The sequence below is a fragment of the Pinus tabuliformis genome, chromosome Q (genome assembly GCF_031772625.1).
Source record: "Pinus tabuliformis cultivar Carrire ecotype Pingquan chromosome Q, CPIR1, whole genome shotgun sequence".
NCBI classification, from domain to species: Eukaryota; Viridiplantae; Streptophyta; class Pinopsida; order Pinales; family Pinaceae; genus Pinus; species Pinus tabuliformis.
The window spans coordinates 154905643-154933056 of NC_142296.1; the positions used below are offsets into that span (position 1 = coordinate 154905643).

The following is a 27414-nucleotide window of genomic DNA, read 5'->3' on the forward strand; positions in this document are numbered from 1 at the left end:
AAGACATGAGCTAAATGCTAAAGGGAACATATAAGGGAACAACTATTTCTATTTCAATGCTCACAAGATCTTATTCTCTCCATTCTAACGCTTACAAGAGCTTATTCATTCAATATGCTAATTTTGGCACTAGATGCCGTTAGAACAATAAATCTTCAAAAATTTCCCATCATGAGCAGCTGCAGCCTTTCCCATCCCCATCAAGATGATTGAAGGTGAAAATAATATGAACCAACAACGTCTTTAATTTTCTAAGGACTTGTAGAAATTTTTGAATTGTAAAGTTTTAGTGCAAAATAGAAATTTCAACTCTTTGTCTAGAGGTTTATTGGATCTTAGCCCTGTTAATTTTCATCCTTAGGGCTGCTCTGAAATATACAATAATGCAATAGTGGAAATAGAACAAATTTTCACTTGCCAATCTTCTAGGCAATCCAAGGAGAAAAGATACCTAAGTGACTTGATAAATTTCAACTCTTTAGAGCAATCTTATCATGCATAAACCAGATCTGAAAACTTACTTTTACAGCAGTTATGACAACAGTAAAAAACCCTTAAACTTAATCCCCAAGATCTATTGAGGAAGCCTCCCTTCTGGGGATTGAATCCAACCATAGAAAGCAAGGGAGTAGTTGTTGAGGTGACAGTGGTAACTCTCCAATTGTTGCTTTCAATCTAGATTGCTTAGTGAGGCTTTGCACTAAGGTGCTAGATTTTGCGGTAATAGTACCCAGGCCTGCAAAGTTCATCATCTCGTGTTGAACAGCTCTTATCATCCCATGAGTAGCTAGGATTGCCATTGTACGTAGCCTGAGGCAGTTATAGGACAAAACTAGAGAGACAAAGAAAAGGGTGGTCCAAACTTACCAACACTTGCAGGAGGGTCGGGTCCTATGAAACTGACATGCTTCTTTGATTGCCTGGAGTGTCTCCAGTTAAATTAGCCCATACCACTTATGTTTGTTATTGTCCACTCTTGCAATAGATTGAAGCTGTTCATGTCTCTTAGACTCCTGATGTTGCAATCATCATAGTAGAAGAGCACTGGAACTCTGGTACCCACATTTGCAAAGTTCATTATGTGGCACCAAATGCACCTTACCATCCCAAGAGTAGCCAGGATTGCCATCGTACATAGCCCGAACTTGCCACTGCCAAGAATTCTGGTCGCCATGCATTAATGGGCAGGTTGCATCCACCACATGGCAGAAGCGTCTAGCTCTACAGGTGTCACCTGATTCAGGTAGATGCCAACTATAGTTAATAAGCCCTATGTTAAATAATAAATGTAATGTTATGTAAAAGTGCCTACCTATCTAACAGGCATAACTCTTCATGGGAGACACCCTTTAAAGTATATTTATACATAGGACCTCCCCTCATTGTAATAATCCGATATCATATTCAATGTTAAGAATTTTTTTAATCCTTATGGACTTCTTTACATTATCCTATTTATTTTGGATATTCAGTGGATGAACCAATTTGGCTCATTATAGCTTGAAAAAAGATTTTAGGAAGGAAGAAAATCCCCAATGAGACTGTAATGGTGAAGCTCTTGAGAGGCCCTAATCTTAAGGCCTTGATACCAATTGATACGAGCACCATATTGACAATGCAAGAAGATACTCACAAGGAAGCAAGTATCCAAGTATGAGAAGAGGTTTACTGGAATTGGACACATGTTGCACTTTCATTTGTAGGGAGAATGATAAAGGTTGATCAAGCGTCCCAATGAATACAATAAAGTGGCTGAGTGATCAATTTAGCTCAAGTCACCTAGAAGAGATAAGGATAAAGTAAAAGTGTACTAAAGTACAAAAAATAACTGTGCAAATATAATAATGTTTTCACATGTTCATTAGACTAAATATCATCAATTTGCATCTGAACAAAATATTTCAGTCTAGAGGCTGAGATCACGAGTAATACCCTTATTAAGTTATTTTCAGTTTCGTTGTTTTTGACAGTGGTTTACTCAAATCAATGTTCACGTAAGTACTTGAACAAGAAGTCTATTTTTCTCTATTGTAATTTTTCATCTACGAGAGTTAATATAGGCTTGTTTTTCCTTGTAAATTGCCATCTATGGGTCTTATTCCCTTTTTTCTTGCAATATAATGTGTTATTCACTTATTTATTTACATATATATATATATATATATATTTTTTTTATATATACATATATGACGTTTCGGCTGAGGTTTCTGCCGACGTTTCCATTTTTGGGAGGTGAAGTTTCTAAACATACCCGTTTTGGAAACTCCGAAATGTTTCAGCGTTTTGTGCAACTTAGCCAAAAGGTAACCCTGACCTACCGATGGCAAGGAAGACCTACCTTACAAATTATAGTTTGCTTCAATCTGGTTGCAGAGAGTTTTTTTCTAGTGGAACGGGTAGATCAGCCCAAGCTGCTTCAGCCTTAGAACATCCCCGATCAGTTTTGCTAGATCCATGACCACTATATCATTGCTAGAACTCTTCTCCCACCTTCCATTCTCTGTGGGGCTTTTGAATTTCTCTGTTTTTTAAACCTTCTTGAAGGGATTTCAAAGCCTCCTCTGAAAGCAACTACGTTTCTCCCAAGGCAAGGATCTGCTTGTATGAGATACAGGAGGGATTAGCAACCCAACTTGAATCTTCTGCCATTCTGTTGGGCATTAGTCCTGATGGATCACCTCTTGGAATCTGCCTTGGATGCTCTGGGAACCCTTAAAGCTATGCTCTGCTCTTCCTTCACATTTCATTTAACATAATGTTTTGATCAAATTTGAAGTCACAAATTTTTTAGTTTTGTTTGAGTTATAACAAAATTTGCTTAATTCTCTTGGTGAAACTAAATGATGAATTTTATGTGACCTATGACCCTTAGAGGCATAGAGTCAATGTGACCTATCCTTCTTGTAGACATATACTGGGCTTAAAAAATGGGAGGAAAAGATTTGGAATCTCAGCTAGGCTGAAACTGCTCTTGTGCTTTCAATATAATACAAACAAGTCATTGGTTGGATAAATCTGCATAATTCTCAGACTTAAACATAACTGGTATGATTGCACTGAGAGAAGTGAGGCACTCTTACAGCTGGGGGTGGAAGAGACGTGTCTACTTGCATGTGTCTTATGTGTAAACTAAAGTGGTAAAAAGGTTGATGTCTAAAAGGCTATTGTCAAAAAAGAGAAAAAAGAGAAAGTAACTACCATAATGTTAAAAAAGACAAATTTTAAAAACCTAGCATAGATCTATGTTAACACTGGATCTTTCAGGTGAGAGGTTTGCACCTATACTTTTTTAATTCCTATTGGTGCTTAGTAGATCTGGGGTTAAGATGGATCTATGCTAGTAGATCAAATTGCTCTTACAGATGCAGACTAAATTCATTTCATTAACACACTTGTTTATCCTGCAAAAGAGATGATACTCTGTTGTATTGTTTCGAAGTGTGAAGCTTTATTGGGTGTATAGTTGTCATTTCACATATGTTGATCTGAGTAGGATGTTATTCCATTCAGATTGCTTCCTCGATTGACCATTTTCCATATTGATGATTTATTTTATCAGTTCTATCATACTTCATTTGAAGGATAGCAAGCTCTTACTTCGTGTACTTTTTTTGCAGCAATTCAAATGGGGTCGTTTTACATCCATTAAGTAGAAGAGTTTCTCTTTACAAGGCATGTTTTAAGATCAAATATGTACAGAGTTGCATGGCCAAGCTAAGGCAGAAAGATAGTAGCAGGTTTGGACAATCAAAGTTTGAAAAGTTATCACCTTTCTGTAATGTGAAGTTGAAGTCGTTTCAATCTATTATTGTATCAGCTGCTTCAGAGGATGGTATTGCTGTTAATGGGAGTTCCAATGCAAATTCTGAGGGAGACTTGGAAAAAATGAGGCTAAAATTGAATCAATCTATTCGAGGTGAAGATGCCAGTAATGACTTGGTACAATGCCTGCATGATGCTGCACGAGTATTTGAACTAGCTATAGAGAAACAAGGTTCTCTAACTCAGGGTCCCTTGTTTTCAAAGGCTTGGCTTGGCATTGATAAAAATGCTTGGGTTAAGACACTTTCATATCAGGTTTATATATATCCCTATAATATTTATTCTTCAGTGTAGCACGCTGTACTCTTATGAATGATCAGAGCTTTGAGTGTCTGCCCTGAGAAGATAACATGAATGAAATTTGGATTAATTAAAACTTGCAGAAGGTTACTGAAACAGTGAAATCTATTGAAGAGGGTATCCAGGGTAGAGATGACATGCAAAATAAATATGACCTACTTTTAGACACCTCCCATTGGAGATTTGAGAAACACAAAGGGTTTACATGAAAGAACTAGTGTTGCACCTGGTCAAACGAAGTGGGTTATTCTTTGGGTGTTTCTTTTGTTTCAAATAAAGGACCCAAAGGACGTGTAGATACTTTTAATGTGTGAAATGAGTGATGTCATCATAATTATGTATTTATTGATGTGATTTTCTGCTACAATTATGGAATTGTTGCCTAACAAATTGTGCCAGCTAATACACTTGATCTTTAAAACCATGAAAAAATTCCTAATTTTTATGGAAATATTTTCATGACCATTAGCTGTATAGCTTGTGATCTGAAGCAATTTGGAGATTGGGGCTGAGTCAAATGAAGGTTGATCCCTTAATGCCAACAACAAATCTTGCCAGCAAATGGAAACGATGCAACCAAACTCAAAACAGACAGTTCAGCAATGATATGAATAAACATGAGCAAGGAACCATTCTTCTGAAAGATGCAATGAAACACCAAAAAATATAAACTAGTATTACATTCAATAACAGTATATTCTAATTCCCAACTAAATGTTCAATGACATATATGTGGTCCATGTTGATGTTTCTGCAGTTTACAGCATCGGGTAGACATTCTCCCATGTGGTCATGCTGATTTGACTAGGGGGGATGATACATTCACCCATGGGGCCATGCTGATTTGGCTAGAAGTGAATGGCCCAGGGCAGTCTTTCTCCCATTAGCCCTGGTGTTTGGCTCAGGTAGATTGGCCCACAGTACTCACATTGCCTGCTCCTAGAGGGAGTGATCTATTTTTTTATAGAGCAGGGCTGATTTGTTTATTTAATGTGGGTTTTCATCTATTAGTGAAATAAACAATTCTAGTCTAATGTTGAGTTGTAATGTAGGGTCAATAAGTGAAGGGGTTCCTTGTCACGAGGGGCTTCTTATTGGGTCTCCACTGAACATTAGAGCTCTATATAAATAGATGAGCATGTGAAGAGGTACTCATCAACATAGCAAGCTCATTGAATCTTTTCTAGTGGAGGAGAAATTCGGCTAAGGAGAAATATGTTTGTTGGAGATCATCTTTATCATTTTACTGCTGTGCTTGGAGGCTGCATGTGCGACTGAGTTTGACTAGCCTTGACTACAATTGCGCATGTCAGGTTTGACCGCAAATTTCACTGATCCATATAACGTTGACTGCAGGATTATTTGTACGAGTTTTGATTGCAAAGTTTGACCACAGGGTTGACCACAATTCGCACATGTGGTTTGACCAGAGTTCACGTGTGAGTTTGACTGCAGATCCTTGACCAACGTTGACTGCAGTTTCTAAGTTGAATTTTAACTGGTTTGACCAGTGTTGACTAGCAGTAGTTTTGACCATGTTTGACTAGAAAATTGACTTGTACGTTGGCATAGATTTCTGGACAAATTTCTGATTTGTAAACCTTGCTGAAAAGACAATTTCTCCTCAAGAAAGGATTGTTGGGTTTTCTCCCAAGGTTGGGTTTCCTAGGGTAAAATTATTATGGCTATTGTGCATCACTGTCTTTCTATTATCTTATTGTTTCTGCTACATTTATAGTTGATCTTTTCTGTGTGTAATTATTAAATGATATCACTGGGATAAGAAACTCTGTTTGAAAATCATTAGCAAGTAATTATCAGATCAGAAAATTGTATTCTACTACACATGCTATAGAATTTCAACATGGTATTAGAGCTTTGTTGAAGACCAACCATTGATTTCAGCCTCAGACTTTAGTATTCAACAACTTGTGTAGATTTCAGATTCAGTTGCGACTTATCTCATGAGAGTCTCCTAGTTGAGAGATCAACTTAAAACCATTGGAGATACCATTGATGATGCAAAGCTTGTTACGATGACTCTTAATGGATTTCCTTCTTCATGGGATTCATTTGTACAAGGTATTTGTGCATGGGCTGAATTGCCCAAGTTTGATTAGCTTTGCACTGATTGTGTCCAAGGGGAGGCCAAATTCTTGTCCAAGAATAGCTTGCAAAGACCTTACGATGAAGAAATCCAAACATATTACAAAGACCTCAGGATGAAGAAATCCAAGCCCTTGTAGCTCATGCGAGGAAAGGAAAAGGAAGAAGAAACGTTGATAAGAAAAATACAGGTGGAAGATTAGCTCCAGTTCAAGATCAGAAGAAGAAGGATTTTTCAAAGATTAGATGCTCAAATGTCATACATTTGGTTACTATGCTCCCTAGTGTTAGAAGAAATGGAAGGGAAAGTTGCATGCATCAATAGCAGATTTTGATGATGATGATGAGGATCTACCACATAAGAAGACAAAGGAATCTAAACTTAATGAGATTGTAGATGGATTATTTCAGAAATAATATTTCTTTGTCTCCACGCTTACAGGGACTATTACAGACCATAGTGATATTTGGTTGGTGGACGGTGGTGCTTTTAGGCACATGACAGGTTCACAAGATTCTCTCACATATTTGATAGAGAAGGATTCAACATTGTTGGTGGAACTTGGTAATAATGCCAAGTGTGCAGTAAAAGGAGTTGGGACAACGTCGTTTCAGCGAGAGTCTGGACATTCTCTACACATGAGCGATGTATTGTTTGTACCAAGATTTAAGAAGAACATGCTCTCTGTTACAACGATGGATGATAGAGGTTACTGTTGATTTGGGGTAGCATCGGATGTGCTCTAGCCACGAAATTTGGTGGAGAGGTTGGGGCACATGAGATCTCCAATACCCAGAAAAGGTTTGGGCAGATTCTAGAATCTAAACAGATAATGAGATATTAAAATAATTAGTATTTTTAATGGAGTCCTTAAGTCTAAACTTGGGGAAAATAAAATATTAATGTGTATTAATATGCATCTATGTTAGAATGGTCCAAAAGACATGGATCAAGTTAGATCTAATCTTAGCTATTGATTAGGGACTTAATCTTGGCCGTTGAGATGTCAATAGAAAAAGTATAAGAGGAGGCTTGAGGGGCACTTGGAGAACACACTGAGGGAGACTAGTCAATTCAATTTTTGGAGTGGGGTTTGCTGAGAAATTGAACCAGTGGTCTGGATAGTAGTAAGGAGGCAGCAAGTACAGAACAGAGAGACGGGAGATCAGCGCAGAAGAGGCAGACACAACACCAGAGGAAGCCACGTAGAGGCAGCAGAGACTACGCAGAGCCAGAAGGGCTTGCGTCATCCACGCAGAGGCTGCAGGAGTGACGCAGAAGCCTAGAGAGGTTGCACAGAGCCTCAGTAGGCTGACGCAGAGGGTTTCAGGTTGACGCAGAGGGTTTCAGGCTGACGCAAAGGGTTTTAGGCTGTAGCAAAGGTCAGTAGGGCCTATGCTGGGTTTATGAAAGTGTTGGAAATTTGTCTATTTGTGGGTAAGCCAGTTTGGCACCCTGTTGTACAAGAAAATTGCTGAATATTAAAATCCTCCCTTGCTGCATCGGTTTTCCCACATTGGGTTTTTTCCGGGGACATTAGTCCAAAATAACTGTGTCAATGTGTGCATATTTTTTTGTTTCTGTATTACGATGTGATATCTACAACAATATTTATTTTAATGTTTGTTGAAGTAATTTCATGAATAACTTATGATGAAATAAGTAAGAAAAGTAAATCAGTTGGTGCAGTGATAGAATTTTCACATGGTATTAGAGCAAGTAATCAGAGACAGAAAGGGAAAATCAGTTATGGGTCGAGACCATGATGCAGAGGCATCCACCTCAGGGGGACTCACACAGATTTTCAAAAGATTGAACAAGAGAGAGAGATTTTGATTTCTCTATGTTGGCTTCCAGTTTGGAAGAAGTGGCATGCATGACTAGTGCTGCATCATCAAAAGTATGGTATATAGACAATGGAGTCTCGTGGCATATGACGGGAATCAAGGAATGTTTCTCAAAATATCGAGAAGAGAAGATGAACTTTCAGATCACCATGGGGAACAAGGCAAATTGTACTCCAGTAGGAAAGGGTACCATAGTTTTTTAGACAGAATCGGGAGAGCGGTTCCGTACCACAAATGTGCTGCATGTGCCAGGATTGGGGATGAACTTAATTTCTGTGTCACAACTACAAGGCAAGGGCTATGACGTCTACTTCATCAAGGAAAAGGTATACGTCAAACACCCGAGCTGGAAAAAGAAAGTGCAGATCGAGATCAAAAGTAATTGGTTGTACATATTACAACTAGAATCTCCAATGGCACTAATAGGCAGTCATGGGGACAAAGACTTGAATGAACTATGGCATAGAAGGATGGGTCACTTGCACCATGGAGCTCTAAGAATACTCAGGAGAATTGTAACAGGAGTTCAGGATCTGAGTACGAAACGAGATGATGTATGCAGGGGATGCGCTCTGGGAAAGTATGCCAAGGTGGCATTTCCTAGGAGTAACCACAGGGTCAAGAGTGTACTAGGATTGATACACTCAAATATCTACAGACCTATGTCCATTAAAGCTCTGAGTGGTGCCGAGTATTTCCTTACCTTCATTGATGACCACTCGAGGAAAACTTTGATCTATTTTTTGAAAACCAAGGATGAGGTTTTCTGTTGATTCAAGGAGTTCAAGGCTCTAGTGGAGAATATGACAGGTAAGAAAATCAAAGTCTTGCGCTCAGATAATGGTGGAGAATATGTTGATAAGGACTTCACTGATTATTGCACTAAGGAGGGCATCAAAAGAGAGTGGACAACTCCCTATAATCCGGAGCAGAATGGGGTGGCAGAAAGGAAAAACAAGACTATTGTAGAAGCAGCTAGGGCCATGCTGTATGATCAGGATATGCCAAAATTCCTGTGGGCAGAAGCATGCAACACAACTGTCTATGTTCAGAACAAGACTCCTCATCGGGCATTGGGCAAGATTACTCCAGAGAAAGTCTTCACTGGGAAGACACTTGAAGTCAGTCATTTCAGGATATTTGGGAGTTTGGCATATTGTTGCATACCCGAAGAAAAGAGGAAGAAGCTGGATCACACTGCAGAAAAGGGGTATCTGGCAGGATATAGCGAGAACACTAAGGCATACAAGATCTATTTTCCAGGGAGCAGGAAGGTAGTAGTACGACAAGATGTAAAGTTCATGGAGGACAAAGCTTTCAGAAGATCTCGCAAAATGCCTTCCATGGAGCAGTTGAAAGAGGATCCGTTGGTCATGCCTCTTCAACCAACGGAATTGAAGAATCCTTCCTCAGATCAGGAAGATTCTAAGGATGAGGAAGAGGAGCAAACAAAAGCACCTGTTGGCAGAGGAAGAACCAGCAGGGAACTTCGTCAGATTTTGCGTGATGCAGAGAACTTCATTGGAGAGCCAAGGAACAGTAAAAGGGAGCGAAAACAGCCAGACAGGTATCAAGCGTTAGTAGCTCAGGATGGAGAGCCTGCCAGCTTCAAAGAGGCAGCGCAACATCAGGTCTGGCTAGATGCGATGGTGGAGGAGTATAACTCCATTATGGTAAAAGATGTCTGGGAGGTGGTGTTAAGGCCTCAAGACAGATCTGTGGTAGGTTCAAGATGGATCTACAAGATCAAATATGTTGTGGATGGCAGTATTGAAAAATATAAGGCCAGGTTTGTGGCTAAGGGGTATGCTCAAAAGGAAGGGATTGACTATGAGGAAACCTTTGCCCCGGTAGCTAGGTATACATCTATTAGGACTGTGATATCTCTTGCAGCCCAGATGGGATGGGAGATCCATCAGATGGATGTCAAGACGTCATTTCTGAACGTGGTAATAGAAGAAGTATACATTGAACAACCAGAGGGCTTTGAAACTCATGAGAAGAAGTCTCATGTATGCAGATTGAAGAAAGCCTTGTATGGGCTGAACCAGGTACCAAGAGCGTGGTATGGTCAAATAGATGGCTACTTGCAGAAGATGGGGTTTGTCAAGAGTGACGCGGATCCTTATCTCTACTATCTGGTCGTAGAGAGCGAGCCACTTATTTTAGTATTATATGTGGATGATCTCTTCTTGACAGGATCATCCAGACTCATTGAAGACTGCAAGAAGAATCTAGCCACAGAGCTCGATATGAAGGATCTGGGATGAATGCACAATTTTCTAGGGTTGGGAGTTTGGCAGCAGAAAGGAGAAATCTTCCTTGGGCAAGGAAGGTATGCACAACAATTCTGAAATGGTTCAGGATGGGAGATTGTAGACCTATGGCTATGCCAATGATCACCAACTGGAAGAAGATTGATGCATCAGAAGACAAGGATGTCGATCCCACCCTATATCGACAGCTCATAGGGTCCGTGATGTATCTAGTCAATACCAGGCTAGATATTTGCTACGCTATCAATACCCTCAGTCAGTTCATGGTGGAACCAAAGAGGGCTCACTGGGCAGCAGCCAAGCACGTTCTCAAGTATTTACAGGGAATAGTTGATTATGGGCTCTTGTACAACAAGGGGAAGGATATCAGTTTTAGTGGATTTATTGATGCAGATTGGGAAGGAAGTTCAGTGGATCAGAAAAGTACCTTTGGTTACTGTTTCAACATTTGATCAGGAATAACCTCCTGGTGCAGTAGGAAACAGAAGTCCGTGGCTCTGAGCTCGTCTGAGGCAGAATATATGGCAGCAAGCACAACTTCGTGTGAGGCCATATGGCTTAGAAAACTGCTGGTAAACCTATTCAGAAGAAATATGGAGGCGACCAGGATCATGTGTGATAATCAGACTTGCATTAAACTCTCTGAGAATTCAGTATTTCATGATAGGTCAAAGCATATTGATAGTCGGTGTCACTTTGTCAGAGATTGTGTCCAACGTGGAGCTGTATAGTTGAGCTACACTCCTACAGGGGAACAAGTAGCAGATATCCTCACCAAGGCCCTTGGAAAGTCAAAATTTGACTACTTCAGGGAAAAGATTGGAATGGTAAAGAACCCCTTTCAGAAGTAGTGTGTTAGCAGCACGAATGAAGAGGGAGTTGCAGTGCAGATGCAGTGTTGGGAGAAAGGACCAACAACAACACAGATGTAGAGGAAGGTGCAGTGCGGATGTAGTGCTGGGAGAAAGGACCAACAGTAGCACAGATGGAGAGGGAGCTGTCGTACAGATGCAGCAGTGGCAAAACCATGGGCAATAGTATAGGATGCAACAGTGCAGAGGATGTTGGGCAGGGAGGCCTAGCATTAGCACAGGTATCGATGCCGGATGATCAGAGTAATACTCAGTGAGGAGTATTGCTAGAGCACAGTCCTCACTAAGAGGGAGTGTTGATTTGGGGTAGCATCGGATGTGCTCTAGCCACGAAATTTGGTGGAGAGGTTGGGGCACATGACATCTCCAATACCCAGAAAGGGTTTGGGCAGATTCTAAACAGATCAAGAGATATTAAAATAATTAATATTTTTAATGGAGTCCCTAAGTCTAAACTTAGGGAAAATAAAATATTAATGTCTATTAATATGAATTTGTGTTAGAATGGTCCAGAAGACATGGATCAAGCCAGATCTAATCTTAGCCGTTGATTAGGGACTTAATCTCGGTTGTTGAGATGTCAACAGAAAAGGTATAAGAGGAGGCTTGAGGGGCACTTGGAGAACACACTGAGGGAGACTAGTCAGTTCAATTTTTGGAGCGGGGTTTGTTGAGAAATTGAACCAGTGGTTTGGAGAGCAGTCAAGACGCAACAAGTATGGAACAGAGAGACGGGAGATCAACGCAGAAGAGGCAGACGCAGAACCAGAGGAAGCAGAGATTGCGCAGAGCCAGAAGGGCCTACGTCATCCACGCAAACGCTGCAGGAGTGATGCAGAAACCCAGAGAGGCTGCGTATCCATCAGGAGATCCATGAGACCAACTTTTGTGCCCGAAAACCACTATGGGGCACTACATGATGATTTGCATGAAAAATTAGGGGTCTGTTACCGCTCAAACTAGCAAGGGTTCTAGGAAGGGATCCTATAGAGAAACTACTAGGTCAAGGAAAACAATGGAGCGATAACCCATTGTCACCTCAGCTAAGGCTCCCTTCTCTTTACGGACTTTCACCGATGGGGGGAGTAGACCTGGTATAAGAGGAATCACTAGATGAATAGATCAATGAAAGGATAAAGGGTGATTGGCAAGGCCTATTCCTAAAAGAGATTCAAATGTATGGCTTTCTTGCATGGAAAGCAAGGTGATCGACTCTCTAGGAAGGGCTAAGAGGATTCTGGGGCTAGGGTTTGGGAATGTATCTTGTAAAGGTGATTCCTAGGCCTATAAATCCTTATGGAAATTTGGTCTTTATGTGATCTTTGTGGAGTTGGGAGTTGTAAAGTTTTGGGACCACATGGTACTAAGTGGACCTAGAATTAGGTCAAGTGGAATTGATCAACCAAGGAGGGGCTTGACCTAATTGTGGAAGGGAAGAGGATCAATGGACAAATCTTCGTAGAATAAAATATAATGATCCCAGTGAGGTCACTAGCCAAGGGAAACCTAGGGCAAGAAACGATCCTTGGGCTAGGGATTGCAATATCTCGGGATCCCACCTTCGAAATTTCGTGAAATTTGGAGGGCCTCTAGAGGAAACCCTAGTGCAGTATTGGACAAGAAATCGAAGTCTTTTGATGGCTATAATGTGAGATAAGTGATGCCCTAGATGACTTGTGGACGCTAGGCCTAAAAAGACGAGAGGTGAGAAAAATATGCGTTAAAAGGTGACCACCTATGGAAGGACCAGTGCCTTGTCCTTTGGGAGAGATGGAGTCAAGGAGAATTTATGGTTTGGAAGAGGTTTACCCAATCAAGGAGGTCTTCAAGCAACTTCGCATGGCATTAGGGCATGAGAGCAACTATTTGAGATACTTATACTTTGATATGCAATAATTGATGACTTTTCAAGATGTATTTCAACAAAATAATCTCTAGGAACATTCACCCATTCATACATGGCCCATGCAATGATGCAACACTATAAAAGATCAAAATTTCCACAATTTCACATAGGAAAGCAGTGAATTTCAGACTTGTATAGCGAAAATCCCAACAACATTCATGTGACAAAGTAAATAACAATAATAAGTATGAAAATATCACTTACATGTACAAAAGAGTATATCAAATCATCATATTATGCCAATAATGAAGCTCCAAGACAAGAGATAGATCCAAACATCAAAATTTATCCATAACATCCAAACTCGTCCTCCAAAAGGGAATGCAAAATTCTGAAGAGGTACTAAATCCCAATCCAAGTGATAATGATGAAAATGAATCATCTCACTTCTATTTATACAATCACTAATGAGTTCGATTTGCCTAATTTGGCCTAAATAATAAAATAATGTGTAATAATAACATCCCTTGGTGACAAGCCCACCAAGATAGCTTGTTGATTTGTGGTAGCATCAGATGTGCTCTAGCCACAAAATTTGGTGGAGAGGTTGGGGAACATGAGATCTCCAATACCCAGAAAGGATTTCGCAGATTCTAAATAGTTTGAGAAATATTAAAATAATTAATATTTTTAATGGAGCCCCTAAGTCTAAACTTAGGGAAATTAAAATATTAATGTGGATTAATATAAAATTGTGTTAGAATGGTCCAAAAGACATGGATCAAACGAGATATAATCTTAGCGGTTGATTAGGGACTTAATCTCGGCCGTTGATATGTCAACGAGAAAGGTATAAGAGGAGGCTTGAGGGTCACTTGGAGAATACACCAGATGATCAGTCATTCTATTCTCTAGAGTGGGGTTTGCTATGAGAGATTAGTGATTAAAGTTGCAGCTGAGGGGCATTGAGTACAGAGAGACAGAGAGGCAGAGATAGCGCCGGGAGAGCAGCGTAGGAGCCAGAGAGAGTGACGCAGTAGCATCCAGGGCTCACGCAAGGCCATGCAGAGGAAGTCGGGAGCTGCGCAGCGCTTCAGAGAGGCCAGCATTGTTGACGCAGAGGGCCAGAAGGCTGTCGCAGACCCATTCAGGGTGACGCAGGGCCAGCGCTGGGCAGAGAGTGGCTGACGTAGTCCAGAGAGGCAGACGCTAGGGTTTTTGGGGTAGATTGGAGTTGAGGAGCTGCCGGAAGGTTTATCCAGGGTTTCAGCCAGGACATTTGTCTCAAACTGAGAGGTATTACTGCCAAGGAAATTCTTTGTTGGGTAAGCCGGATTTGGCACCCAGATTGTACTATGAAATTACTTAATAAGAAAACCCTCAGATAGCTGCACCGGTTTTCCCACATTGGGTTTTTCCGGGGACATTGGTCCAAAAATAACGGTGTCATTATTTATGTTTCCTTCAGTGGTTGATCTGTAATATGTTGAGCATGCACTAGTGTTTATTTTCAATATTTACATTGTAAATAACTTGTTAAGTAACAAAACAAGTAGGTAGGAATAAATCAGATAAAGTGCATGGAGGGTTTCTAACTGGTAGACTTAGAAACTTCAACATGGTATCAAAGCATGGTTGCAGATCATAGGAGAACTGAGGACATCATCCGAGCGGAGCAATAGCAGCAGAAAACAACTGTCCCATGTGACAAACGCTGTTTCTAGCAAAGCAACAACAAGGGAAGGGTGACACAGTGTTTGCGTCATCAAGGGTGAGCCAGGAAGAGGTAGCACAGAGGCTAAGGGAGGCAAAGGGAGCCTCACGCAGAGCCATGCAGAAGGTAGGAGGGTTGACGCAGTTGGCTGAGGAGGTTGGGTTGCTGGTGTCGGGATTGCGTAGAGCCTAGGAGCTCTCACCTTTAGGTTGCTGGGGTTTAGAATGTTGTGGGAATGTTGCAGAGTGGAGCTGGTGAGGTACTGTAGTTAGAACAGTACCTGACTGGGCAAGGCCAAGAGGAGGGAGTTGCTACCGAGGGTTTCTAGCTGAGAAACTTAGATCAGTGGTGCGGTTGCATAGACAATCAGAGTAGGGGGCATCTCGACATCGGTAGAAGGATTTCCAGGAGGAAAATCGAGACTCAAAGGGAGTCAGATCGAGAAGTTCCAAGAGGGAAGTAGAAGAGCATCATGGCACTACACGGAGTAAGAGACCAGGATAGGCTGGACGGAGCATCAAACTTCGCAGTGTAGAAGGCCAGAATCTTATCCGTCCTTGACAGAAATCGTGTCAAGCACTTCACCTTAAAGACGATAGCTATCCCAGTCGACCCAAATGATAACGACAAGTACGAGGAGGCAATGGCGAGGGCCAAGAGCATATCATCCTTGACTGAGTCAAGGATCATGTAGTACCACACATTGCCTAGAAGAAAATGACATATGAGATGTGGGAGGCCCTAAAGAAATTGTACCAGCATACTTTTGTGCAGAGAAGAATGTTACTAGAAAATCAGCTGAGGTCGTATCAGATGAAGAAGGGAGAACCAATTGACACCTTCCTTGGGGGAGTGAATGAGATCGAGATCAGTTGACTGCTATAGAAGCGACGCCAGATTTGGAATTGATGGCGAGGACAACCCTGAATGTTGTCTTAGAAGACTGGGAGGTATTTGTCCAGAGTATATTGGGCAGAGGGACACTTCCACCTTGGGAGGAGATGTGGGCAGCTCTTCGCCAGGAAGAGATCAGACGTCAGTCAAAGGCGGGAAGTAGCAGTAAGGGGATCAAAGTCAAACAGGAGGAGGAAGATGTTGTCCTAGCATCTGAGGGAAAGCAAGAAAAGTGAAAGAAGAATGATCTCTCCAAGATCAAGTGCTTCCACTGTGGGGAGCTGGGTCATTATGCGACCCAGTGTCCAAGGAAGAAGAGTAAGGGAGAGTCTTCCGAGACTAAGGCAACGCTAGCAAGGGCAGAGAAAGAAGTGGAGACAGACGATGACTGTGCTATGAGTGCACACGCACCACTTGAGCGGAAGTGGGGAGACATCGAGCTGTAGTCAGACAGACTACAGGCGATGAGGGGCAGGATCCTCGAGGTACCCAGCGTCTTGGATTAGACCTTGCTATGGGAGCCTTGATGAGGAGCAGCAAGACTGGCGGATGTAGATAGAGATGGATGCAGATGAAGCGGCAGAGAGAGCTACAGTGCAGGAGTCCCGAGACAATGCGAGGTTAGCAGGCTGCAACAGTGCGAGAGGCACGAGAGTGTTGCACCAGTGCAGGATGGCACAAAGAGGGGTGCAACGGTGCGAGATACAGGGAGTTGTTGCAGCAGCGCAGAGGCCAGAGAGGGAGCACTTGTCAACGTCAGAGTGAGCTTCAGCATCAGGAGGGTCTCTAGCCCAACAGAGAGGTTAGAGTTGGGAGATCAGTTACTTACTTCTTAGTAACCGAGTTGCAATGCAGCAATGGGCAACATGATGCAACACGATGAGAAGAGTTGCAGTGCAGATGTAGTGTTGGATGCAGAGGGAGCTGTCGTACAGATGCAGTAGTGGTAGTGGTAGAACCATGGGCAACAATACAAGATACAACAGTGCAGAGGATGGTTGGTAGCAAGCCTAACATTAGCACAGGGACCGATGCCGAATGATCAGAGTAATACTTAGTGAGGAGTATTGCTAGAGCACAGTCCTCGCTAAGAGGGAGTGTTGATTTTTTGTAGCATCGGATGTGCTCTAGCCATGAAATTTGGTGGAGAGGTTGGGGCACATGAGATCTCCAATACCCAGAAAGGGTTTGGGCAGATTCTAAACAATTTGAGAAATATTAAAATAATTAATATTTTTAATGGAGTCCCCAAGTCTAAACTTAGGGAAATTAAAATATTAATGTGGATTAATATAAAACTGCGTTAGAATGGTCCAAAAGACATGGATCAAGCCAGATCTAATCTTAAGCCGTTGATTAGGGACTTAATCTCGGCCATTGATATGTCAACGAGAAAAGTATAAGAGGAGGCTTGAGGGTCACTTGGAGAATACACCAGACGATCAGTCATTCTATTCTCTAGAGTGGGGTTTGCTAAGAGAGAGAATTAGTGATCGGAGTTGCAGCTGAGAGGCATTGACTACAAAGAGACAGAGATAGTGCCGGGCGAGCAGCGCAAGAGCTAAAGAGAGTGATGCAGTAGCAGCTAGGGCTCACGTAGGGCCACACAGAGGCAGCGGGGAGCTGCGCAGTGCTTTAGAGAGGCCAGCGTTGCTGACACAGAAGGCTAGAAGGTTGACGTAGAGGGCCAGAAGGCTGACGCAGGGCCAGCGCTGGGCAGAGAGAGGTTGACACAGTCCAGACTCCAGAGAGGCAGACGTTGGGGTTTCTAGGGAAGAATGGAGCTGAGCAGTCGCTGGAAGGTTTATCCGGGGTTTCAGCTGGGACATTTGTCTCAAACTGAGAGGTATTACTGCCAAGGAAATTCTCTGTTGGGTAAGCCGGATTTGGCACCCAGATTGTACTCTGAAATTGCTTAATAAAAAAACCCTTAGATAGCTGCACCGGTTTTCCCACATTGGGTTTTTCCGGGGACATTGGTCAAAAAATAACGGTGTCATTTGGTGTGATTGTTTCTGTTTCCTTCAGTTGTTGATATGTAATATGTTGAGCATGCACTAGTGTTTATTTTCAATATTTACATTGTAAATAACTTGTTAAGTAACGAAACAAGTAGGTAGGAATAAATCATTTTATTTATTACAATTAATTTATCCATTATCTCTAATCAACGACTAAGATTAAACATGACTTGATCCGCCTTCTAGATCATTCTCACCCATATTTTGATTAATACCCATTAATATTTTAATTTCCCTAAGTTTAGACTTAGGAACTCCATTAAAAATATTAATTATTTTAATAAAACACAATCCTGGTGGAATTTCACCAAACGGTTTTTGGGTTCTTTAGAACTCATGTGCCTTAGCCTTTCCACCAATTTTCAAAGCTAGAGCACTTCCGATGCTACCAAAAACTAACATGGAATTCTGGCCTAAATGAACTGGTGGATAGTTTGTGACTAGCTATGTGGATACATTTTTCTAGCTTGCTATTTTGAGACATCAACTCACTCATATAGTTTTGTCCTAATAACCTCAAAAACAAACATTGTAATTTATGGTTTTTTAGATTTGGATAATTGCATGAGAAACTTTCTTTGGCAGATTCACCATATTCAAAATTTGGGTTTAACTTGTTAGACACTTCACCGGGGCATTCTTACATTGTAATTCATTGTTTTAACTTTTGCATCTCATTTGAGCACTTGTCATGATCTGTTTGCATGTATAATAATTCGTCATCCCCATAAAGCAAATTTGATCATTATTGGTAAATTTTTGCAAGTTATTAGATTGCTCACATCATTACAATGAACTTAGTTAACTTGACCATAGGGATTCACGCTTGGGCTAGGAAATCCATCTTCGTAGTTTAATGAGTGGGGCAAGGCCATGTAGCTAATAATGGGCTGTTTGCCCGTGAGTTGCCTCTAGGCTCTCCCGTTAGGGTTAGGACTTATCCCTTTTGGAGGGAGTTTGAGTGTTAACACCACAAAAAATAACTGCTCCTAGAGCTAGGCCTCTCTGAAAATATGTAACGAATCCCTAGATTTAGGGTTTGGAACCTACTAGATCTTCTCCAATGTGGGACATCTTTGAGTATGAGTGTAAGTAACCTTCTTCAAGATGGATGACTCCTCAAAGTAGGGCATGAAACCATGAAGAACCTCCTCAAGAGACTTGTGGCATCTCCCAAGGTGGAAATCTTCAACTACAATATAGAAAAATGTGCATTAATGCCCCAAGAAAGGTGGATGTCATCCTCAAATCAAGTGCTAAAACGGTGGATCCATGAAACAAGGCACTAAATCCATGAAAAAAACATATGGGATATTATCATTGCTTAACTATTCCATGAAGAAAGGGGTTGGCCTTGTTGACCACTGGAGTGGCACTTGAAGATTTTTTTTGAAGACTCCATGCCCAAGGATGTACCAAAGGATGCTTGTACCATCAAAGATCATCATATCATTAGAGTTTTTTAACTCTACTTCTTCTTCTGTTGTACCCAGATTCCACAAGCCCTACGGGGATGATGTAAAGTGATGCTAGTATGTTGAGTTTGAGTCATGTAACATGCCTAGGTATCTTGGGACCTTGTCATCAAGTGAGTTTACTCTAGAAGGTTTTTTCACTTGGTTAATTATCATTTTCTTCCAAGAATTTAATAATTAATTGAATTTTTTCCTTCAAGCATACCCCCAAAGCCAGAGTACGGATTGAAGGTGAGGCCATGGGTGAGTCCTAGTGTTTATAGTCATTATATATTACCATACTAGATCACTTGTAAAATTTCGTGGAATTTGGTTAGGGCTAGGGGTCATTTTTAAAATTTCCCGCAGGGTGGAAATTTGAATAAAATCTGATTGTAATATGTAATAAGTGATGTCTAGAGAAGTTGTATGGAGTATGTGTGCTCAAAATTACACCTCTCACCCTCAACTTTCTACTACGACACACTTTGAGGGGTAAAAAATAAGTTCTAGACCCTCAAAACCCATTTTTCCTAAGTTTTGTGGAAAATGTGGCAATAAATTAGCCCAACAATTAAATAAATGGAGAAAAATAAATATCCACACATGCTCAAATAATGTGGAAATAAGGTGGAAATTCATCTAAAATTCAAAGTTGAGTTACCAAGTGATGTGGACTCCACATAAGCCACAAATCAAGCAAATCGATTTTTTTGTGGAGAAGACAATGAGTTCCAGTGACAAGATCCACGATTTGAGGAAGTTAACTCGAGCTTCAAAGAAATATCATGAGTTGACTTGAAATAGGATTAGAGTTCACTTGAGTGAGGTGGAGAGTGGTCTCCTACCACTTTAGTTCACTCTCCCACATGTCCTCATATCTAATTTGAACTCCCTCATCGAGGATTGTGTGGGCCTCTAAGGAAGAAATCAAGTTGCCGCTTGGAAAATTCGAATTTGCATGAAGGAGCATTGGTATGGTCACCCATTTGTCTTGGGATTGTCACCATTAGCCTTGGGATTGGCTTCCAAGCTTCTATATAAGTGAGCATTGGTCTCTCACTATGTAATCTTTGGTTTACTAACTATTGTGCTTGCGGAAACGCTGTTACTTTGTGCACTTTTCAAGAATTACAATAAAAAGACTTTGAGGGTCTATTCATGAGTGTTCTTCCTTTGGTGCATGGTGCATTGTGAGCTATTGGTATAGTCTCTTCTATTTATGCTTTGAGTTATTTCATTTTCCATATAATCTTGAAGACTGGCTAGTGCAAAGCAATCTTGTATTAACATTTGATTTTGGAAGTAGGCTCTAGATATTGAAAGTTCTAATTTATTTTCACATAAATTTCTAGAAGTTTCAATTCATTGTTTGTTTATCTAAATGTATATGGACTAATATGTGATTGGAGTATTGTAGAAGAATTATTTTTGTTGGATCAAGCGTGAGGGGAAGTTTTTTGGAGACCAACCCATTCTTAAAGCATCTTCAAAGGAACTCTCATTTGTTATTTGGATTTTCATAGTTCATCTTACGAAAAAGTGTTCTTGCAGGGATTCGTTGGACATAACTTGTATACAAGCAAACCATTTCATAATTTAAATCTTTTCAAATAGTGCTTCATTGATTCTATATTAGCTTCTTGAGAGCATTTTCTAAACTAAAACAAGTGATGGGTTTCACCCCCATCACTTGATTTGGTTTTTTGTACACTATTTGTATTATATATATTTGTTTCACAAATTCTCTTTGTTAGAAAATCGGAAAGGGAAAAATATTTTCTCTCGTTGATAATTACTTGTGATTTCTTTGAATTGTTATTATCTTTCTTATGTTCTTCTTTTATCTTAGTTCATCAAGCAATTATCAAAACCAAAACACAAAGATCAAGGACACTAGATGTAGGTGCACAACTAGGGAAAAACCCCTATATAGGGGAAAACCAAGTCAAGAACTCTTCCTTCAGCAATTCAAATGAGATAGACCAAGAGCCTATACCAACAAACCTTCCTCCTCCACCAAGTCAACTTTCCAATATGTTTTAGCACATTTCAGTAGTTTCTTCTTGTCTAGTAGTTTCAACCCAGCATCAACTCATAAATTTTGCCCCCCAACTTCACCAGCAGCTTCAGAATTTCAGCCTCCCAGCAACTGTAGAATTTTGGCCCCTCTCGCAGTTTCACAACTTCACACGTGTGGGAAAAAGAGAGAATTTCAACTTCTTATGCTTGTGAGAGACCACCTTCTCCTTCACTATCCTTTTCTTTCTTCTTCCTTGGAATTCCCACCTTTTCTGGCCCCAGAAGTTACAGATCTAACTTGTTGTGAGTGAGTGAGTGACAAATAAGGTCGAGCTGCTGCCTTTATATAGTGATTTTGCCCCTATTTTAGGTCGACTTGTCAAGTTTGAGGGTGACTTGGTGGAGGAGGCCTATTTGACTTATTTTATAATAAAATAAATTTCTTCTTTGACAAATAAATCCCAAGAAAGATCTTTTACAATGTGACATGGATAAGGACACTTGACATAAACCCTAGAAGTCTTCAATGGAGACTTTGACCTAAACAGCAGTTGACCCAAGTGTGAAACCCATGCTTTAATAAGTCAATTTCTTTGATAAGAAACTTTTTTTTTCTTTCTTTTGATAAATATAATACATCATGACTCAAATACAATTATGAGACCGACACTAGTTACATTCTTCAACACTCCCTCTTAACTATGAATGTATTCATAATTACCTATATTTATAGAGGTACATGGAAGATCTCCAAAATGAACCACGAAGAGTTCTAGCACACTCAGTGCTGCGAACTAGATACATGACCAGGGTAGTCTATCCGGGTGGGACTTGTGAAAATTTCCAACATGAAATTCTACTGCAGCAACTGATTTATTTCTCCTACTTATTCTCCACAATAAGTTATTTACAAAACCCTTCAGTAAACATCAAAGTAAATTCTATTGCAGTTGTCACATAATCGCATAGAGAAAAGAACAATGAAATACAAGCACAAGAATCAATCACATTAATACAGTTGTTTTCAGACTATAGTCCCCAGAAAAATCCAATGCGGGAAAACTGGTGCAACAGATGAGGGTTTATTAATTATTCTTCAACAACGATCTCTTTACAAGGAATGATTTTGCAGAACATAAAGAAACCTTTGTGAAAACATCTGAGATAATTTTCCTCCAATCACTAGAGAAATTCTGACATTCAAGAGACCCTCTAGCCTCCACTGTGTCACCTCTACGTCATCTTTTGCGTGAAGGCTGTGTCCTTTGCTACGCTCTCTCTGAGCTATCCCTCTGCGCTGTTCCTCTGATGCACTGCGTCCCCTCCTCCTTAGTCTCCGACTGATGCTGATACCCTCCTCTTCTTTCATCCTGCAACTCTTTCTTTGAAATTGAACTCTTACTTCTGGAGAATCAACTTCTCTTGGGTTACTGAGCATTTGCTCGGTGTGTCTCCAAATGACTCTCAAGTCTTCATTTATACTTTTTCTGTGGAGATATCAATGGCCATGATCTAATCTCTAATCAACGACTAAAATTAAATTAGACATAATCCTCGTCTCTTAAAAGCTTCTCACCCATATTTATATTAATTCACTTTAATTATTTTAATTTCCTAAGTTTTAACTTAGGCACCATCAAGATAATTAATTATTTGAATAACATGCACTCTGGGTGGAATTTCTTCAAATGTTTTCTGGGTCTTGGAGATCTCATGTGTTCTAGCCCCTCCACAAAATTTCGGAGCTAGAGCACATCCGATGCTACCCAAAAATCAACACTCCCTCTTAGCGAGGAATGTGCTCTAGCAATACTTCCTAGTAGAAGTATCACACTGATCCACGACATCGGTCCTCTGCGCTGCTAATGCTCGGCCTACTGCCCTTCATCCACTGCGCTGCTGCAATCTGTACTGCTGCCCATGACACTGCCACTGTTAGTGCTGCATCTGTGATGCAACTCCCTCTTAAGTATTGCATTATTCGTTTCTGCTACTGAAACAAATTCTCAATTATCCTCATCTTCTCCTTGAAATAAACAAACTTTGTTCTTCCTAGAGCCTTGGTGAGAATGTCTGCCACCTGTTCTCCTGTCAGAGTGTGCTGTAACTGTACTGGACTCTGCTGGACACAGTCTCTGATAAATTTTGATTTTGGGTAGCATCAGATGTGCTCTAGCAATGAAATTTGGTGGAGAGGCTAAGGCACATGAGATCTCCAAGACCCAAAAATTGTTTGGAGAAATTTTATTCGGACGAAGAGATATTAAAATAATTAATATTTTTAATGGGTCTCTTAGTCTAAACTTAGGAAAATAAAAATATTAATACAAAAAGTTCTAAGTGATGAGGATCAAGCCAGTTCTAATCTTAAACGTTGATTAGGGACTTAATCTCAGCTGTTGAATCGTTAATAGGAAAAGTATAAGAGGAGGCTTGAGGGTTAGTTGGAGAAACACCAAGTGAGATTAGTCAGTTTGATTTTTTGGGGTGAGATTTGCTGAGGAAATCGAGTTAGTGATCAGTTGCAGTGAGGGGCAATTCGGCAAGAGGTCGAATAATACATAGCACAGAGGCAGTGCAGTGCCGGAAGAGACATCATTGGGCCTAGAAGGGCTTACGCAGAGGACGCAAAGGGCCATAGAGGTTGATGTAGAAGTCGTAGAGGCTGGTGCAAAAGTCGTAGAGGGCTTTAGAGGCAACATTGGGAGATTCTGTGGGGCAGACTGGTGGCAGATCAACAGATTCTGAGCCGGGATAGGCTGATGCAGCTCCTAGAGGAGTGACGTAGTTCCTGAGCAGTGCTTGGAGCAGCTCTCGCTGTCCAACATAGGGAACAGCGGGAGTCGCTGTGGAGTTTGATCATCTGGTTGCTGATTTGCCAGAATATTTGTCTTCAGATAGAGGTACTACGGCCGAGGAAATTCTTTGTTGGGTGAGCCATTTCTGGCACCCTAGTTGTATTCACAAAATCTGCTTAATAATGCAAACCCTCTATATGCTGCACCTGTTTTCTCGAATTGGGTTTTTCTGTGGACGATTGTCAAAAAATGATAGTGTCCCTTGTGTTATTGTTTATGTTTAATTCAGTGCATGATCTGTATATCTGTGAAGGTTGCAATAGTGTTTACTTCGATGTTTATGAAATTAAATAACTTGTTAATGTAAAGAACAAGTAGGAGATTGTAAACTACTAATTATAGTAGGGGTTTCTGATGTGTTAGATTTATGAATTTTCTCCAAACGATTTTTGGGTCTTGGAGATCTCATGTGTTCTAGCCCCTCCACAAAATTTGGAGCTAGAGCACATCCGATGCTACCCAAAAATCAACACTCCCTCTTAGCGAAGAATGTGCTCTAGCAATACTTCCCAGTAAAAGTATCACACTGATCCACGACATCGGTCCTCTGCGCTGCTGATGCTCGGCTTGCCGCCCTTCATCCACTGTGCTGTTACAATCTGTACTACTATCCATGACACTGCCACTGTCACTGCTGCATCTGTACTGCAGCTCCCTCTTAAGTACTGCACTATCCGTTTCTGCTACTGAAACAAATTCTCAATCATCCCCATCTTCTCCTTAAAATAAACAAACTTTGTTCTTCCTAGAGCCTTGGTGAGAATGTCTGCCAACTGTTCTCCTATCAGAGTGTACTGTAACTGTACTGCACCCTGTTGGACACAGTCTCTGATAAATTAACACCTGATGTCAATGTGCTTCGACCGATCATGAAAAACTGGATTCTTAGAGAGCTTGATGCAACTCTGATTATCACACAAAATGTTGGTTGCTTCCATCTTTCTCCTGAATAGATTCACAAGCAACTTTCTAAGCCATATGACTTCACACGATGTTGTGCTAGCTGCCATATATTCAACTTCAACTGAGCTCAGAGCTATGGACTTCTGTTTCCTACTGCACCAGGAGGCCATTCCTGATCTAATGTTGAAACAATACCCAGTGGTGCTTTTCCGATCTACTGAACTTGCAGCCTAATTTGCGTCAGTGAACACACTCAGTGTGATATCATTGCCTCGTGTGTACATTAATCCAGACTCGATTGTTCCTCGTATATATTTGAGAACATGCTTGGCTGCTGCCTAGTGTGCTCTCTTAGGTTCCACCATGAATTGACTTAGGTTGTTGACAATGTAACGAATGTTTGGCCTGGTGTTGACCAAATACATCAGGGACCTTATGAGCTGCCTATACAAGGTGGGATCTACTTTTTTATCTTCAAACGCGTCAATCTTCTTCCAGTTGGTAATCATTGGAGTAGCCATGGGTCTACAGTCCTGCATTTTGAACCTCTTTAAGATTTCTGTAGCGTATCTTCCTTGTCCAAGGAAAATTTCACCCTTCTACTGCCAAACTTCTAACCCTAGAAAATAATGCATCTGTCCCAAATCCTTCATGTCAAATTCTGTAGCTAGGTTTTCCTTGCAATCATTGATGAACATAGATGAACCTGTCAGAAAAAGGTCATCCACATATAACACCAAAATTAGAGGCTTATTCTCTACAGTTAGATAGTAGAGGTTGGGATCTGTGTCACTCTTGACAAATCCCATCTTCTGCAAGTAACCATCAATTCGATTGTACTATGTCGTAGCTGCTTGTTTAAGCGCATGCAAGGTGTTCTTCAACCTACATACATGATTTTTCTTCTCATGTGTCTCAAAGCCCTCTAGTCGTTCAATGTATACTTCTTCTTCTATCACCCCATTCAAGAATGCAGTCTTGACGTCCATCTGGTGAATCTCCCACCTCATCTGTGCTGCAAGGAATATCACGGATCTAATAGAAGTATACCTAGCTACTGGGGCGAAGGTTTCTTCGTAATCTATCCCTTCCTTCTGAGCATACCCTTTAGCCACGAACTTGGCTTTGTATTTTTCCATGCTGCCATCTGCAACATACTTGACCTTGTAGATCCATCTTGATCCTACAATTGATCTATCTTGAGGTCTAGGTACCATTTCCCAGACATCATTGGTCATTATGGAACTTTATTCCTCCACCATAGCATCTACCCATACTTGACGCTGAACGACCTCCCGAAAACTAGAGGGTTCTCCAACTTGAGCCACCAAAGCTTGGTATATATCTGGTTGTCTACGCTCCCTTTTCCCGTTCGTAGGAGCTCTAATGAAATTTTCTGCGTCCCGTAGTATCTATTGAAGTTCCCGACTCGTTCTTCCACTGATAGTGGGTGGATCTATTTGCTTCTCCTCCTAAGATTCCACCTGCTGTGATGCTTTTGGATTCTTATGACTTGGAGAAATACTAGTGCGGGTTTCTGCTGGTCTAAGTGGCTGGACCAATGGATCATCTTTTCACTGCTCTTCGGAAGGCATTTCTCGAGATTTCCTAAAAGCTCTATCCTCCATGAACTTAACATCCCGTCGTACCACGATCTTTCTATTGCCCGGAAGATAGATTCTATATGCCTTAGCATTCTCGCTATATCCCACAAGATATCATTTTCTTGCAGTTTGATCCAACTTCTTCCTCTTTTATTTGGGTATATGGCAGTATGCCAAGCTCCCAAATATCCTGAAATGACTCACTTCAGGTGTCTTGCCGGTGAAGACACTCTCCGGAGTAATCTTACCTAATGCCCTGTGAGGAGTCCTGTGGGCATATCCTGATCATACAACATTGTCCTTGCTGCTTCAACAATAGTTTTGTTCTTCCTCTCTGCTACTCCATTCTGCTCTGGATTATATGGAGCTGTCCATTCTCTTTTGATGCTTTCCCTTGCGCAAAATTCAGTGAAGTCTTTATCAATATATTCTTCGCCATTGTCTTAGCGCAACACTTTTATCGTCTTCCCTGTCAGATTCTCAACCAAAGTTTTAAACTCTTTGAATCGATCAAAAACCTCATCCTTGGTTTTTAGAAAGTAGATCCAAGTCTTCCTGGAATAGTCATCAATGAAGGTGATGAAGTATTTGGCACCACCAAGAGCTTTTGTGGACATGGGTCCGCAGATATCTGAGTGTATTAATCCCAGAATACTCTTTTCCCTATTGTTACTTCTGGAATAAACTGCTTTGGTGTACTTGCCCAGTATGCAACCTCTGCATACATCGTCTCGTTTGGTACTTAATTCTGGAACTCCTGTGATGGTTTCTCTGAGAATTCTTAGGGCTCCATGGTGTAAGTGCCCCATCCTTTTGTGCCATAGCTCATTCAAATCTTTTTCACCACAGGTGCTTATCAGTGCCATTGGAGACT

At 40.9% G+C, this 27414-nt stretch overlaps 1 protein-coding gene across 1 annotated transcript in view; it reads left to right on the top strand.

Moving 5' to 3' along the window:
- LOC149218723 (uncharacterized) overlaps positions 1 to 27414 on the top strand; it is a 104641-nt gene that overhangs the window by 24678 nt on the left and 52549 nt on the right. Inside the window, exon 2 of the mRNA XM_089384135.1 lies at positions 3618 to 4077. Coding sequence (XP_089240261.1) covers positions 3618 to 4077 — 460 coding nt within the window. The remainder of the gene's footprint in view (positions 1 to 3617; positions 4078 to 27414) is intronic.